General features: G+C 41.3%; 1 protein-coding gene across 1 annotated transcript in view; it reads right to left on the reverse strand.

Moving 5' to 3' along the window:
* LOC119486112 (RNA polymerase II elongation factor ELL) overlaps positions 1 to 16,914 on the reverse strand; it is a 30,813-nt gene that overhangs the window by 3,864 nt on the left and 10,035 nt on the right. Inside the window, exons 3-11 of the mRNA XM_037765983.1 lie at positions 9,445 to 9,572; positions 8,782 to 8,936; positions 6,150 to 6,391; positions 5,388 to 5,512; positions 3,699 to 3,813; positions 2,441 to 2,897; positions 1,873 to 1,936; positions 1,234 to 1,405; positions 1,075 to 1,119 (exon numbers count right to left, since the gene is read on the reverse strand). Coding sequence (XP_037621911.1) covers positions 1,075 to 1,119; positions 1,234 to 1,405; positions 1,873 to 1,936; positions 2,441 to 2,897; positions 3,699 to 3,813; positions 5,388 to 5,512; positions 6,150 to 6,391; positions 8,782 to 8,936; positions 9,445 to 9,572 — 1,503 coding nt within the window. The remainder of the gene's footprint in view (positions 1 to 1,074; positions 1,120 to 1,233; positions 1,406 to 1,872; positions 1,937 to 2,440; positions 2,898 to 3,698; positions 3,814 to 5,387; positions 5,513 to 6,149; positions 6,392 to 8,781; positions 8,937 to 9,444; positions 9,573 to 16,914) is intronic.

Consider the following 16,914-nt stretch of genomic DNA (forward strand, 5'->3'; position numbering starts at 1 on the left):
GCATCAGTAAATATCCAACTCGTGAATTTTGAAGCTTTTACGTGTCTTAAAAAAAACGGTGGCTTAATGAGTCTACAAAACGTCATCACGCTGACTCTTCCGCCATTACAGCCTCGTGATCATGCAACCGTGGTGTAGTTCGTTTATAGCCTAACGTTAGCTTTTTCCTTCTGGCGATTCCATTTACTCTTCAAATATCATAAGTGCTAATTTGTGAAGATTATTTTGCTGAATAAAACGTGTAGGTATCATAAACGTTTGTTTGCCACAGAGCTAGAGAGCTATGTCAGAAATAAAGAAGGAATGAGTTGACATGAAGTTAGATGCCAAATGTCTTGCTAAAGTAAAACAGTCCATGACTGACATGTGAGGAGGTCCAGGGGACATGACATGTGATAATCAATTTGATTCAGGTGCTTTAATGGAACATTTTCCCCTAACCAGCAATCTGTATAAAAACCTTGACTGAGGCAGAATTTTCTAGAGCTGCAGCGATTAATCGATTCGTTTTCAACTATTTAATTAATCGCAAACTTTTTTGCTAATCGGTTTGAGTAATGTTATAAACACGAAAAAGTCAAAATTCTCTGATTCCAGCTTCATAAATGAATATTTTCTGGTTTCTTTACTCGTCTATGACAGTAAACTGAATATCTTTGAGTTGTGGACAAAACAAGACATTTGAGGATGTCATCTTGGGCTTTGGGAAACACTGATTGACATTTTTCACCATTTTCTCACATTTTACAGACCAAACGACAATCGATTAATTGAGAAAATAATCGACAGATTAATCGACAATGAAAATAATCGTTAGTTGCAGCTCTAGAATTTTTTTGAACTGTATAAATTGTTGTTCCAAAATGCTTCCGCCAATAAAATCTAAAAGGAAAAAATTATCTAACCTCTAAATGAATTGTCAGACCACGATGCACATCACAGAATATTGATATTAGTTCTCTTAAAATGCTTCTTAAGAATGAATATGCTCATAGGAGTGGTTCTTGCGTGAGGCCTTGTGTATAGTGCTACAAGTGTTACATGAAATAAGATAAAAATATAAACAATTCTTACTTTTTTATACTTTCGGTACTTTTGTAGTATTTGGTCCTCCATAAGCTGAAAAGATGACAAAAGATAAAGTGTTAGGCTGCTTCGTATGTGATTAGTTCATTGTTTGGTGTTTCATCAGACAGAAACGGAGTAGTTAAAGCCTTGTGGTCCAGATAGTACCTTGTACTCTTGTGTTCCCGGGGAGAGAGTGTTGATCTTTGAACCCAACTGAACAAACATCTCTGTGATAGCCCCGATCCGATCATGAAGAGCTCTGTATTCATCGTACTCTGCACAGAAGTCGTCCTTATACTCTTGGCGCTGCTCCAGTGCTGTTATCGTGCTGTATTTTCTAAAAAAAAAGAAAGAAAAGAAAAGAAAACATAAAGATGTTATTTCAAAATGATCTTTTGAAACAAAGTTGTTTCCAATTCCTTCCAGTAGATGGCAGCGCAGCACGCTGGAGTGAGAGTCCTGACACGTCACTGGTTTAACAGCATGATGTGTTGACCAGATGTATAAATGTAAGACATAAGATCATGTGCTTGCTTCAGTGAAGCTTTGTGACAGCTCATTTAGACATGTGTTTTACTTTCCTCTATTTATGTGAATGCTTTCAAGCTGATCCTAACCCCTTCTGGGACGAGTTGGTTTCTTTTCTCAACAACAGCGGGTTAGACTCTGAAACCTAGACCTCTCAGTGACAGATGATATCAACAACGATTTATGAAGACCCTCTGATGTTGTTGCAATTATTTGGATTAAGCATAAATCCCTTCTGAATCTGGGCTTATAGCAGAGTGTGTGTTTGAATCTTACATTAAATAGTCAGGCAGTTCCTCTGCTGAGGTTCGATTGACAGGTGTTTTCTCTCCGTCATGGCCTGTAGATAGGAAAAACACACAGACACATTGAGAAAAAGGTTAAAGCAATCTGCCAATGAAAATGCGATAATGTGCCCATCATATCAAGGCTGATGGAATCGTTTATCACGCTCTCCGATAAAAGATCTGATCCAAGGCGAGCAGTGACGTCTGCAGCCCCAGAGTAGGAGGCAGTGCTGCCTGCTGACTCGCTCGACCGTAGGTCACCCAGCTGTTTCACAGTCAATCATCAACAGACTAGAGCGGCGAGCGAGGTCTGCAGGGTGGAGAAAGTGCTGCAGTCCTAACAACTCTCACTGCTCTCTCAAATGAAAATACATGAATTGCTCCTTGTGAGCCTCCAGCAGCAACTATAACTCAACCCTTAGTTTCCTTTTTGCTAAAATGAAAGCTGATAATGTCATGGCCCAAACAAATACTATAAACAGACTCATAACAGCACAATACAATACATGAAGTGTGACTTACAGAGAAGACCTTTTTATGATTTTATGGCCATTTACCTTTGAGATTTTCTTGGTTCTGCTTCAAGTCTGGACTCGTCTCAATCCAGTCTGGTTTTAAGCGCTCTCGTTCTTTGTCTTTGTGCTTTTTGGACCTCTTCTTTTTGTGTTGGCCGTTGGTGAGCTGTTGGTCAGTGCAAATGGATGTGTTGGTGTGTGGGGGTTTAGGGCTGGTTACAGTAGGAGCCGGCTCCGTCCTCTCCAGTTTGGGAATAGTAGATGACCCGCTGAGTTTGTGTGGCGAGTACAGACCGTTTGGGCTCCCCTGGAGATGATTGTTGGTTTTGTCGAAGTCCAGTTTGATCTGTACTCTAGAGTTTCCGTGACCAGAAGAGCTACAGACCCCGTTGGTGCCGTAGTCTCCGTGAGCTGGCGACTGCAGAGGCAAACACTGGTCTAATAGTCTTTGTTTTTTGGGTGTCTGACAATTGGATGGGTCCGAAGGCAATGTGCGTTTCTAGAGAGAGAAAAAAGAGAATATAATGATTAATTTGCTTTAACTTTTTGATATTAAGAGTGCAAGTTACATGAGATGTACCAAAAGTGCCTGTATCATGTACATAAATAGATATTTATTTTAAAGGAATAGTTTGACATTTTGGGAAAAGCATTTATTTATTCGCTTTTTTGCTTGAGAATTAGATGAAAAGATTGATGCCACTCTCATATCTGAACGGTAAATATGAATGTATGTAATGTAAATGTAAAATACAGCCAACAGCCTGTTGGCTTATCTTAGCATAAAGACTGGAAACAGCTTGTCTTGCTCTGTCCACAGGTAACAAAACCTGTTAACACGCTTTATCTTGTTTGTATAATCCATGTGAAAACAGAAGTGTAAAAACAACAATTCGCCATTTTACGGGGGGAGGGGGGGGTTATTTGCCAGACAATTTCTTGGCCAGGACCAGTATCTTAATGGAGTTTCCGTTGGTTGCTGACAACTGATCCCTGCCAACAAATGGTGCAGCACATGACAAGTTAAGCTAACCGGTTCCAGCTACATATTTACCGTACAAGACACATGAGAGTGGCATCGATCTTCTCAACTCGCTCTTTAGAAGAATGCGAATAAGCATATTCCTTTAAGTCTATATTTAGTCTGAAGCTACTCAATATAACTACACAGAGATATACTGTAGCGGTTTATAATATCCCCAGTAATGTATCTGCAAAAGAGGAAAGACCCTATCTATTCTCAGTCTTATGAGAAGGAAGAAAAAAAGCAGAATAGAATTCATTCAAGGTGAATAATTACCACGGAGAGATTCTTGGCAGGACTGAGATGTGAAGGAGAGTCCCCGGGAGTTTTGTGGAATGAATGGTTGGACTGGGGACTCTTCAACTGGCTACTGTGCAGCGGCTGAAGTTTCCTGAAGAAAGATTGAGAACACAGCGCCTTCAGTCGGACAGTAACTGCGAGGTAAATGGCCTGTAAAGCTAAACAGGAAGAGGCAGTATGTAGGTCATAAAGCTTGCTTTGGCAGATTTATGAGCAAGTAAGCAATTATCATTTATTATGACGCGGCTTCCAGAGAGAAGATAGTCAGCAGCTTTTGCACAGTAGAAATAATCATTGGCATTACAAAACTGTCAATGTTTTTAAATTTTTATCAAAGCTTTATGCAAGTTTCTCTGGTGTGTTTTGTTTTGTGTCTCTGGTGATGCAATCTACAGGAGGCAAGCACAAAGACTGAACACTGTCCAGTGAGCAAAACAATAGCAGCAGATTTAACCTCTGTGGGACCAAACCCTCTTCTCTGGTAATCTGCTTCCTACAGCTCCTTCCTCAAACAGACGCTACAACAACTAGTCACACCCCCAAGTGGATTCTTGCAACCCTTTTAATCATATAGTCAGTGTGAGTGAAGTTTGGAACAATTAAACATTAACATCAATGAAATGACAGAAGTGAGAAAGCCTGAATAAGAAGAATCTACTCCAACGAATGAATAAACTAGAGCAAATAAATCTGGAGTTTACAGTATTTACAGGGTATCACACTTTTATCACGATTGGCAAACAATTTGATGACTACGATTGTAAAGTTTTTAAACTTAGCAGGGGTGGGGAACAGAGAGGGTTGTGCAATCAGCCAACAGGACTTGAGCTTTTTCCAAAACGCTCATGAAGCACATGGCCTGCATGTTTACTGGCAGGCAGGGGAAATGTACAAGGGGAGGAAGCTCACCCTGAAAAAGCTGAGCCTTGCTGCTCTGAACCTTCCATGCTAATGCCATTTGGCAACACGGTGCAGGGGAATATTTTCCTCTGCTTTGATGTGTCCATTAAGAGATTCATCAGTGCAGAGAAGTAGTCATTTAGAAGCTCTCCTTCCAGCATGATCACAGCAGACTTCTACATTAATTCAGTGGCCTTTCTGTATTAACGCCAGCACTGTCAAAACGCATCCATCCCTTAAAGTCGAAAAGAACTTTAAAGCAATAGTTTGACAATTTGGGAATAACACTGATTTCCTTTCTTGCTGAGAGTTAGCTGAAAAGATGCATATCACTCTAACGTGTGTAGGGTAAATATAGGGCTACAGCCATAGACTGTAAATAAGAAGTGAACGTAGTCACCGTGACGTCACCCATTGGTTTGTGGACTGCCGTTTTGAAGCCTCAAGTTCGGCATTTTGGCTGTACATAGAGCTGGATCAATATATTGATTCAATTATCAGCGATTCAATATCATTAATACATAGGGAAAACATCAATACATATCATCATCTTTAAGATGGAGGGGTTGTCACAAATTTAAAAAAAACTGATTGTGTTAAATGGGCATATTATATTGTCTCATATCGATCGCAGGCCCCTGAATTGAATTCAATCGAAATCATATCATGGCAGACTATCAGCAGATATCGTATTGTTGTCCAAAAAATATATATAATATTGTATCATGATGAAACTTGTGATCTACACCCCAACTCAAAACCCACCTGATCAGGAGCCTATGGATGAGTTGCTTCTCCTCCTCTAGATATCCAGGCCAGTCTTTCTGGACGTGTCTGTAGAGCTCATCCTTCAGAGAGTAGCTGTGGTCTTTAGGGTTCAGTTTACCAACCTGAAAAACAGACAGTTCCCAATGTAAATAAAGCAACAGAAAGAGGACAGAGTACAACAGGAAAAGAGGCCAGCTGAGGTCGTAAAAGCACCGACATGTGTTAACCTGTGGTAACTCCACCTTTATATATTTAAAATAAAAGACCTGTTTTTGCCTCGGTGGATCTGTATTGTTTCCACAGTAAACAGTTTAACCTTGCCCTTATACAACTTAATCCTGCTGATACAAACCAACCACTTTCAATTCTGAAAGTAGTCAGATCCCAGCTGGAGACACCCCACCTCTCTCCTGTCAAAACACAATCTTCTCCTCCAAAGATAATTAAAGCACAGCCCTAATTACAGCTACCAGCCGCGGCACAGTCTCCACTTGATGACTGCAGTGGGACACTCAAACATTGTGAACACTGGAAATGTGCCTGAAATAAACTTACTGACATCACCTTTTTTATAGCTGCAGTAGTCGGTTCATTAGCAAAATAGCAAGTTAGGGACTAATTTATGTTTTTAGTTTATATCCTTGACCTGATATCAACTGACGCTAAAAGCAACGTTTTAGTATTTCCTTTTACTTTACACCCGAGAATATTTCACCATTAGTCGACTGTGTTTACACAGCAATGTGCCAGATGTCTCACCTCATCCAGTACTGAGGTCAGGTCAGCCTTGTCCTTTGGACTGGCCCGCTCCCTCTCCAACCACAGTAGCAGCTCAGGTTTCCTGTAGGTCTTTAAGGCCAGGAGATGAATGATGCGATCCCTCAAGGGCCGGTGTGCCACAGGGCTGGGGACCAGGCTCCTCTTATTGCTGGGGGAGTGCTTGTTGCTGCTATCCGGGCCTGATACCAGACCCTGCTTCCTCTGGACCTTCCCATACTTACCTAAGATCAAAACAAAAGGACACACAGCTGAGTTTCAACACGAGATTTGTAGTGGAAGATAAGGGCAAGTTTTTGAGTCAAAAGGTTATCACGGCAGTAATCTAAAGCCGGTTTTGAACGGCCGTACTGCCGCTACCATACACAAAACTAGAGAAGACCACAGAGATTGTAACTGATCTGATAACAGGATTCACATACGTTGACGGTATCCAGCCAACATATCACTCCTAATCCAGTCCTCAGGCCAGTTATACAAATCACACCCTGATTTTGAAAGAGAGGCCTGCGCACAATACATTTTATCTTTATTATTGTCATGCAATCTGCTTTATGCACACGCAACAGATACAGTATGTGCAGCACTTATCTGAAAAAGCTATTTACATGCATAAATACCTTCAACACGGTACTGTGCTCATGCACTTTTTCTGTGTCACAGAGGTAGTGTTGTTGGGTGTGGAAAACAGTGAAACTGGTTGACAGTAGGGTTAGCCTACTGCTGAGTAAACAGAAGAGTATGGAAACTAAAGCAACTAACACAGAGAGGCCCTTTCTTCCAGTTGCAGGACTTATTTAGTTGAACCCGCGCAGGCAGTGCTTATAGATATCTGCAGACCGTAATCTCATTACAACTTTAAGCCATACTTTGGAGGTTGCTATAGTTCGAAGACTAACAGGACAGCGTGGTAGAAGTATCATACAGGGTGTTTTACAGTACAGTAATACTGTGTACTTTCTAAAAGTCATTTTAGATTTCAGTTTAAGCAACATACAAGGTTCCTTGTAAAATTCAGTCACTTTAAATCTACATTGCAAGATGCAACAGTCTTGCAGGAGCTTGTTTTTCGTCGTGACAGCAAATATCTTTCCTGCACTGAAACAACCGGTACTGCCACATTTCAAACAAACAACAACTAGAGCCATTGTTTGACGGTGATGAATTAAAGCAGCTTTGAGATGTTTAAAGACTCTCAAGGCGGCTTTTGTGGAATGATACTTCCCATGATGACAATGATGCCTCACCTAAAGTGACTGACACACTTTTGCGGGCGTGTTAATGACCGAGCACTAAAAATAGCACCTGTTTGCATAAGTGTATCAATATCGTAAAGGGAAATATTTAGAAATGCTTCCGTAGCAAATTAATGACTTCAAAATATATTTTATGTTGAAAAGTGTTTCCAACTTGTCGAACACCCGGTGTGCACACATTTCAACTGCCTATCTGTCAGTGCCTCCTTCACCCTGAATGCAACTGAACTTTAAATCATACAGTATTATCTAAATTGTGGACATTTTTCTTCTCTGCAAACCTGTAATTGTGACATTTTTTTCTGATGAGTGTAGCATTACTGTACCATAAAAAGACAGTCAGTCACCGCAAAACTACTGTGTGCTCTCCACTGCATATGACACATAACTGTGATCCATAACCAATTTATTTCTCTCTCTGTCGGTGAGAATAGAACATTTATGTACTTGAAAAGACATGATGGGATATCCTGTAACTGCACGTTTCTATAACCAGGATCTCTCATGTTTTTTCTATCATTTATTAGATGCATGCATGTGCCAGATTAAATTTATTTAGTATAAGCCTCTGAGAGACTATTTTGGCAGCAAAGCATGGCGTGTAATGTGTAGAAACCAGTTCCAACAGCTGGCTTCTACAGCAATTACCCTAAACATAATGTTGTAGCGTTGGTCTACACAGCGTGTTTGCATTCATAGAATATAATCTAAACAAGCATTTAAATTTGCACGGTACCTCTCAATGTCACGAAGCCTAATGGTTAGATCATTTATAAAGTTGCAGCATGGTCAGTTTAATCGACAATGACTCCAAAACCACGACTCAGGCAAGGAGAAGGCGGTTAATAACGAAAATTAATTGCAAGTGTAAGATCCCGCCTGTTAGGCCCAGATCATTCCAGGTTCAGCGTGGCCTCTTCTTTTGATGATGTTTAGAAGTATTTCATCAAATGAAAATGAATTAAATTCCAGTCAATGTAATTTAATTTTAGGCAAAACTTCATCAGCATGAGACTTGTTAGCGCATACTTCTGGCAAACTCAATCACATTAATGGTGCTGGCAGGCAAGCTGGCACAGCGCCTGAGCAATCTGGTCAAAATGAAAGGAAAATTGCAAGACAGAGAGGCATCCCTCTCGCATGAATAATTGCAACGCTGCGCTTTGATCAATTATGTGATAACTTCCACACCATATGGCAATTATCAGTAGGATGAAATGGCGAGAAGCGATGGTTTGGACGCTTTCTGGGAACCGGTTATCTGTCCTTGATCCCTACGTGCTTTTGAAGGCTGCTACGTAAAACGGACGCTGGAAGATACACCAGAATAGAGATACAGCTATTAGGCGAAAGCTTACTTGGCCCCGGCTTGATCTCAATTGCCGAGCGGCTCCAGATGTCCTTCTCCACCTGAGACATGCGCTCCCGGGTCGTCTGGTAGGAGTCGTCTGTGGCACAAACTGTGATCTTGTCCTGAATGCTGCCCTGGCCCTCCAGGTGATCCCTGCCCTCCCTGTGTTGAGGAGAAAGGAGGAGAGAGAAGAGAGTTCAGGCTTACAAATCTTCTGGCTCGGCTCAATTAACTGGCCATTTGTCAAACACGAGCATTAGAGATTCTTGCTGTCACGCAGTAATTTGTGATGTTATCTGACACACATGCCGGTAACTGGTTCTGTGACTTGTGCCTGCATGCAAATTCCAGTCCTGTGTTATAAATCAGTTATAAAGGCTAAAAGACTTCAGTACTAATCCAACCCTTTGACACTGCATAGCCACAAACACTACCTCTCTGTTCTCAATTATTACTAGTCACACCTTCGAGGTCAGCTGTGGCATGACGGCCTTTGGGTGTTATTGTAGTCTTGTTTGAATATAGCCTGACGGCGGTACTGTCTGTTGTCGTAGTACTGAAGAGAGAAGCCACTGTTTGGTAAGGCCCTGCGGTCTCAGTCCGACACCAAATTTACTACAAATTCCATTTGTGGTCGACTGTGGAAAGAGTTATGTGTGCTGCTGCTTACCCTGAGACATACTGGTGAATGCAGTCGAAGCTGGACTGAGGCTTGTCTTTGCTGTCGCTGGAAAGGTAGAAGGAGAAGACTCTGAATCCATTGGGAGATTCAGGAGTTGGCGCTGGGATCTTTACGTACTGTCAAGACAAATAAAGAAACTTATTAGTATGAAATTAATAGAAACCTTGTTAAGAAGAGTAAAATATCTTTATAAGGAAAAGTATAAATAGCCAAGTCATGGTAATTTTGCTTTCAGCTTTACAGTGTTTTCTAGCACACTCTCACATGCTTGAGTGTACTGCATCCACCACTGCTAATTTGAGTGGTGTGTTATGTAATAGGCATGTGTTATCTCTCCCAGATGTAGCCTGATCTGATTCAAGTTTAATCTCAAAGTGCGGAAAAACACTGGATAAAGTCAACAAAGCAGCTTCTTTTATTGAAACTTCAGTTTTATCTTTCTCCAAATGTGACCTAAATAATCTCCCACTTGAGCCAATCACACAGGCTACATTGTACCTCCCAGGTCAGGGATGATGACCTGTAGCCAGTCATGGGAGGAGCCTGTCTGAAAGGCAAAACATAACAATAGTATAGCGGACAGCTTTTTTCACTTGGGTGATAACCTCCTCTGTCACAGACTGTCCACGGCTCCCTAGCAACAAACAAACCAGCAGGGTGAAGTCTATCTCTGTCGGTTACATAAAATGACCCAAAAACCTACTTCCACTAAAAGGACAGTTCGACATAGAAAGTCATTAACCAACAGGTAACATGTCCTTTAAAAACACATTTGGCAGGGACTCTCTTCCGCACCGCCTGCAGCTGTGTTTCAGCCTCAAAATGGACAGTTTAGTACTTTTGTTGATGGTGTCCTAGATTCAACAGAAGCCCGATGATTATCACCCGTCCTTTACAAGCGTGAATACATGCTCGCTGATGAGTAGTACTTAAGGTGAGATAGCTGCAACAGCTCAAATTACATAGGTCTCAAGAAAAACAAATGTAAGTCAGATGGACTTGAAGCTGCCTCTTTAGAATCAGTCGTAAGTGATTGATTATAAGCCGACCGGCCGAGAGCACAGTGTCCCTGGCAGATGTGGCAGGCAGGACTATAGCTGTCACAAATGCCCAGTCATGCAGCAAAGCCATAAGCATTTTTTTTTTGCAGCACGGAGCCAATGAACGCCTCCTCTCCTCAACACCCCTCCTCCTCTTCTCAAACCCAACGCATGCCATTCACCCCACCCCCATCAGCCTCCAGCTTTCCTTCATGTGCACAAGCCCACCCATGTCAACAAAAAAAAACGCAAAGCAGCCCACAAGGCCGTGAACACTCGAGACACACAGCTGACCATTAATTCTGACCTATTTATGTCTGACCGTTCACATGAAGTGGTAAAGCGGAGTCCTGTGTGCGTCTGCTTTGGGTTTTACGCTAATTAAGGACGATCAACCAAAAAAGCATCAAAGTGAGCCGGGGGGACAAGAGGCGAGCCACGTCCCCAGGACCTATTGCTTTTAAGAGAGAAAAGTAGTAGGAGCCTCGACCACAATTAGAAGCAACAAGTCACTAAAATGGGGTTATTGATGTATAAAGGCACACAGAAGAACTGCATTCGAGTTTGCTTTTAAATGAGAGTCCTGCTAAACAAACGCTGGCTTGTGATGAGATGAGAGCGCACATTTACACATTTTGCATCGCAATAGAGCCACCACGTCCCCTCTTTCAGTCGATGGCAGCACTACGAGTCCCCTCCAGCCATGCATTAGATCTGCCTGTCACCCCCGTCCATGCCATCGTGCACACTTCACATTCTCATTCTAATCAATGTCACTCAGGTCAGACTGTTCAGAGGTCGCCCCCGTTTTATTCACAGCTTCCTTCTCAAGCTACATAACCATATGTCATTTAACCCATTAGTTTCCAGTTTCTGACTCCTAAAGGGGAGCCTGTTTGTCTAACGCCAGGTTCACAGCCAAAACCACATGAGACTCTAAACTGGAACCTTAATGGTATAGTTCGATATTTTTTAGAAATCTGCTTATTCGCTTTCTTGCTGAGAGTTAGTTTAGAGGATTGATACCACTCTCGTATATGTATGATAAATATCAGCCGGCAGCCAATTAGCTTAGCTGAGCACAAAGAAACGGCTAGCCTGGCTCTGTACGCAGGTAACGAAATCTGCCTATCAGCACATCTAAAACTCACTTATTACCATGTTATATCTTGTTTGTTTAACCTGTACAGAATAGGGATGTCATGATACCAGAAATGTATGAATCGGTACCAGTACCAGTGAAAATTTACGATTCTCGAAACCCAATTTGATACCACGGTAAAAAAAAAAATCAAAAATCCCATGTACTTCAACATACACTCCGTTATTACTCTTTGCATACTGTTTTTGCGAATTTATCAAATCCTGATGATTTGTCTCAAGTTTCTTGCCAAAAACTAAATTTTACAAGATTATGAAAATTTGAACACATCATTATAATGTTATAATTTACCTTTGCCCAATACTCATTTTTACTGAATAGAGCTTGTAACTCAATGCAACTCAATGTTAGCTCCGTTATTTAGCCAAGCAAGACTGTGCCGCCCACCGGCTGCCGACAGCTAACGTTACTAGCTCTTCTCCTGCTGACTTCAACACAGATTTGTTGTTCACAATATATCATTATCAGGGAAACCAAAGTGTCTAAAAATTATTATCTGTCTTTTAGTAGAAGATTTAACGTAAGCATCCCAAATGTGTGATTTGCTGTTTAAGCAATGCTGGGAAAGTTTTGCTGAACATCGGCCACTAAAACATAGTGTAACAGCGGTAAGAAGAGAAAAGTGAGTCAGTTATAGCGCTATCACGATATCAGATTTTCACTACACGATTGTCGTGGCCAAAAGATTTCACAATGATGATAATATCCCAATATCTACAGAAATGTTTAAAAGAAAAATAAGGCTATCACTCAAATTAATCTTTAACTTTGTTTATTGTGCATTTGTCTCTTTTTAGGCAAATGAATTACACTCAAAATGTAAGTGTATGGAAGTAGACACAGAGTTGTAAAAGCGTACAAAAACAACAATTACTCTAAAGGCAACCAGATGAACTGACAAAAGTGAGAATGGAAAGAAACAGAAATGATTCAACAGGGGCTGGATTATTTACACGATATTATCATATGTGTATTATCAACATATCAATAATTAATTTTTAAAATATCACGTCAATACCGATATATTGCGACTAGTTAATTACGTAGCAATATCTACCTAAAGTTTGCTAGCATGAGCTAACAGGAGCTAACAGGAGCTAAACCGATATTTTGGCTGATATAAACTAATTCCAGATGTTGGGTGTATATGTTGGCCAATAACAAAGTACAGAAATGTCAAAAATATGTTTTAAGTGATTTAGAAACAGTGTCTACGTTGAATATTATTAATATTATATTATTGCTTGTGTTCAAGTTTTCATTTGTAAGAGGAAGAACGTATTATTTCTTCTTTTAAAAGTTATATTGTTTCGCTTTAATGGTCTGAACTCAAAGGTGAAAACAGTTAAAGTTTAAATCCATAACGTTTTACTAATTAATATATCATCATTATGCTGTCTCCATCTGTATGGTGGTGGTGAAACACTACAAATGGTGTGTTTATCGTGGTTGGAGTAGGAGGTGTTCTCTCTACTCAACCACTGTGTCTACGGTTGATAATCTTTATCACTTCAGGAAATAACATATCCACGGTCATGTTACCTCGATGACATTTCCGCTGCGTACCAACAACATGAGGAACCAACTCAACAAGTCTGCTGCAGTCTGAACAACAAGAGATTTACAGATTACAGCGTTGAATAGTGACTGCAGAAAACACTTAACATCACAGACAAATCATGCAAAGTGGCCAATGTTGTCATCATCCCACCCAGCCTGATGAAATTAACTCCCGACTTTTCATGTGTTCAGTCAGTGACACCACTTGTGCCGACAGGTTTGTGATCCTGAAGCTGCTGTCAGCCAAGTAGTAGGTGTAGATTTACATAGAGACGCTGAGTCATAGACAGCTCCATATGGAGCTTTGGTCTGATCCCCTGAGGCTGTGTGTGTGTGTGTGTGCGTTGTCGTATTTTTTGGCTGAGGAAGCCGCACACTTCCCCAGGGCACATGCAGGGAGTGAGGTCAAATATCGAGCTGACAGTTTGGGCTCTGTGTCAACAGAGAGAAACTATAATCAGTCAAACTTTGTGGAATTACCATGTACACTCACCAGCGAACAAACAAGAATAGAAACACCAAACTTTACAATCCTCAATTTAAAATGAGTAAAAAGGTGAATGACGTACTGGAGGCTTTTAAAAAATCATCAAACTGGCTAACAGAGTTCAGAGTTATGACACAGCTAATAACAGCTCATTGAAAAAAACACAGCTCCAGTACTCTCGGGTCACGGACGGGTGAGTCATGTATACACATCCATGTAACAGAGGCATGACTCAAACCGCATGCAGCATTTCTATAAGCATTGTGACGGCAAATTGGTTTTAAAGTGCATTTTTGAACTGTTAGTTGTTATGCTTACATTCAATATTTACGTCCGCATCAATACTTTGTTAGTATGGCACACACATATACTGTAGAGGCTGATCATGTTTTGGTACTCTGGGGCACGAAATGAGACTAATCTTATGTTGAATAAACTGAATGTAGCTAATGACCCTTCACAAAGAGTCAAGTATATATTATTTATATATATAAAAAAAAACGCAAAACGCAAAACCCCATCAATTTTCAGAAGTTATTTTAATTTAGAAAAAAATGCCATTGTAATTATAAAAAATTGCATTTATTTATATTTATTTTTTCACTTATATATTTTTTCTCTGATGTATAATTTGAATATGCTATTCACTATGTAGGAGTTCTTAATAATTGGAGATGACTATTAAATCAGCATTATTTGTCAAGCTCGGGACCAGGGAAAGAATTCATTAAATTGCTTATGCTCCATAGTATTCTAATTATGATTGTGTGAGTCCTTTAATCTGATGATTAATTAATCGGAGAAAAGCTTAATGGGGTATTATTATGAGAGTGTACTATTAAAATGTGTCAGTTAAATAAAATTAAACAGCTTCATAAGAGGAACAGAGCAGTGAGAGCTGTGTGCTGTAACGCCGCCCATTATGATAAGTAAAGTTTAGCCGTTGGACAGTTACAGTTCGGGCAACCAAATGGCATCAGAACGGCAATCCTTAACACCTTGTCAGTGCAGCCCCCCCATGGGGCGAACGGGCTGATACAATAACTGCCTCTGTGGCCTCGGCCCAGCCACATCTGCTACTCCAGGGCCTGTGTGTTTGGAGATGTCAAATACTTTCAGGCTGTTGTAAGGTGTGAACTGGACTGGAACAGAAAATCTTGGCAGGGGGCTCAGCAGTTGAACAAGGACAAAGGACACCGTCGGTGATGCCCTTGTAAAACTTCATCTTTAACTCCCCGAGCTTGTTTAAACTGCTCATCTTTGATGAGGTTAAACAGAGTTCTTAACCCTGCTATTTGGTGAGGAAGGGAAAAAATAGCTTCAGTGAAGAGATCTACTGTTCGCGCCAGTCCAAACATCTGCAGGGAAAGATGAGAGGATAGTTTCTCTCTCTGTCTTTTCCCTTTCTTTGCTCTGCAGACGAAAGCAAGACGGCAAGGTTCCCAGCTCTGGTATTTGGCATGGCAACACTGAGATGGGAGCAGGCGCCTGGATATGTGATTTACTCTGAAGTCTTTGCCTCCTGCCCCTGTCTGTACTGACACTAGTTACCATTGTCTTCTCATCTGAGCCTACTCAGCCATAGCTGCTCTGTGAGCTGCCCGTCTTTTGTTCTAGCTTCTTCCCCCACAAAGCTGAGTGCAATGGCCTGTCGGCCCGCCTGGATTATTCATGAACAGCGGGGACGTGTGGCTGTGTGTTGTTGGAGGGTAAAGGGAGGGATTTGGGGTTTGGGTGTGTATGGAGGGAAGGGGAGGGAGGGTGGCAGTGGCTCCCAGTAGAGCCAGTGCATGAGGGATGGCCCTAAATAGTCTTCCTTTAGGAATGTGACGAACAACTCAGCAGAGGAGAGGGGGTTGGACCTGGCTGGAGCAAATGTACTTGTTCCTCTTTATTTAGGTTTATATGTTGGAGCAAAATTGAGATTATACATCATATTACGGACTCCACAAGTTGAGGCATTGACAGTAGAAAAGATTCAACTGTCAGCCTTGTGTCAGTGTCACATGCAGACAAGCAAGTGTCCCAGAGAAACGCATTCATTATTCTTATTCACTGTCCCCAAGCTTTGTACAGTATGATCAACAATTCCACTGTGACTCATTTGTTAAAAACAAAACGTGTGACATCACCCCTTTGCGCTCTAAACCCATTCATTCTTTCAGTGAGCCCGGATGGATGTGGATGTTCCTGTGCTTGAGGATCTGTTCATCGAGGGGGGTTGGTAGAGACAGGAAAGCAAAACGAAGGGGGGGTGGGGACTGACGGGAGTTAGTGTGGGGACATGGGGATGGGCAACTGTCGAGCATCCCCCAAGGTACTGCCTGTTATGCCAAGCAGAATCAGTCTTTTTCCAAGAGGCTGGGGCTAATCTGTCAACCTCAACAAACACTCTCCGTCTCCCCTCCCCTCCCCCGACACCCCACGCCTCCTTACTGTAGGTGCCTTCCTCTTTATACACAGAGGGATGGAGGTTTTAAGTGTTAGGCCACTGTTTCCTCTTCGCAATATGTAAACAAAAACTACATCACTCCGTGTTTGTCCGTAGATGGATTCCCCCATCTAGACCTTGCCTAATTTGCATCAGATGGTGCCAGTGTTTGAAAATTCCCCTTTACACGCTGGTTATTAGACCTCAGATGCACTGACATCAGTAATGTGTTTCCCCTTGTTGATACCTAGCCTGTTTCACCGCAACAATCCCACAAACCACTTGGAGCGTTGCGCTATATACTCCCATTACTGGACTTTTCTCTCCACGCAAGCAGGCAGTCTGTAATCCTTTAACAATTCACAGATTGTGCGTTGGAAAGTCTCTCCAAACCTGATTAACTTGCAGGGAAACTTGGAGAAAGAGGGGGATATCCAAAAAAACATGCACCGAGATGTGGTGTGTGTTAAAATCAGGTTGCATGGATTGAATTGGTGAGCCAAATAGTGCACTCAATGTACTGTCAAATAACACACAGGTGTAAGAAAAGATGTGTTTAGGGGGATTTAGCTTTGAGTTAAACATCCCCATTGCTGATGAAAAATATAAGTAGAATATATTAGAAGACTTCAAAATGTCCCTTTTGATATCTAGGCACACTACGCTTTATGTGGGGTCCTTGGCAATTATAACTCTAGTGATCACAATAAGACTCTTTCCTTTTTATGCATGCATCTTTCACCACAAAACTAATAAGGATTACATAAGCCTTTTAAAG

The sequence above is a fragment of the Sebastes umbrosus genome, chromosome 4 (assembly GCF_015220745.1).
Source record: "Sebastes umbrosus isolate fSebUmb1 chromosome 4, fSebUmb1.pri, whole genome shotgun sequence".
In the NCBI taxonomy this organism is placed as follows: domain Eukaryota; kingdom Metazoa; phylum Chordata; class Actinopteri; order Perciformes; family Sebastidae; genus Sebastes; species Sebastes umbrosus.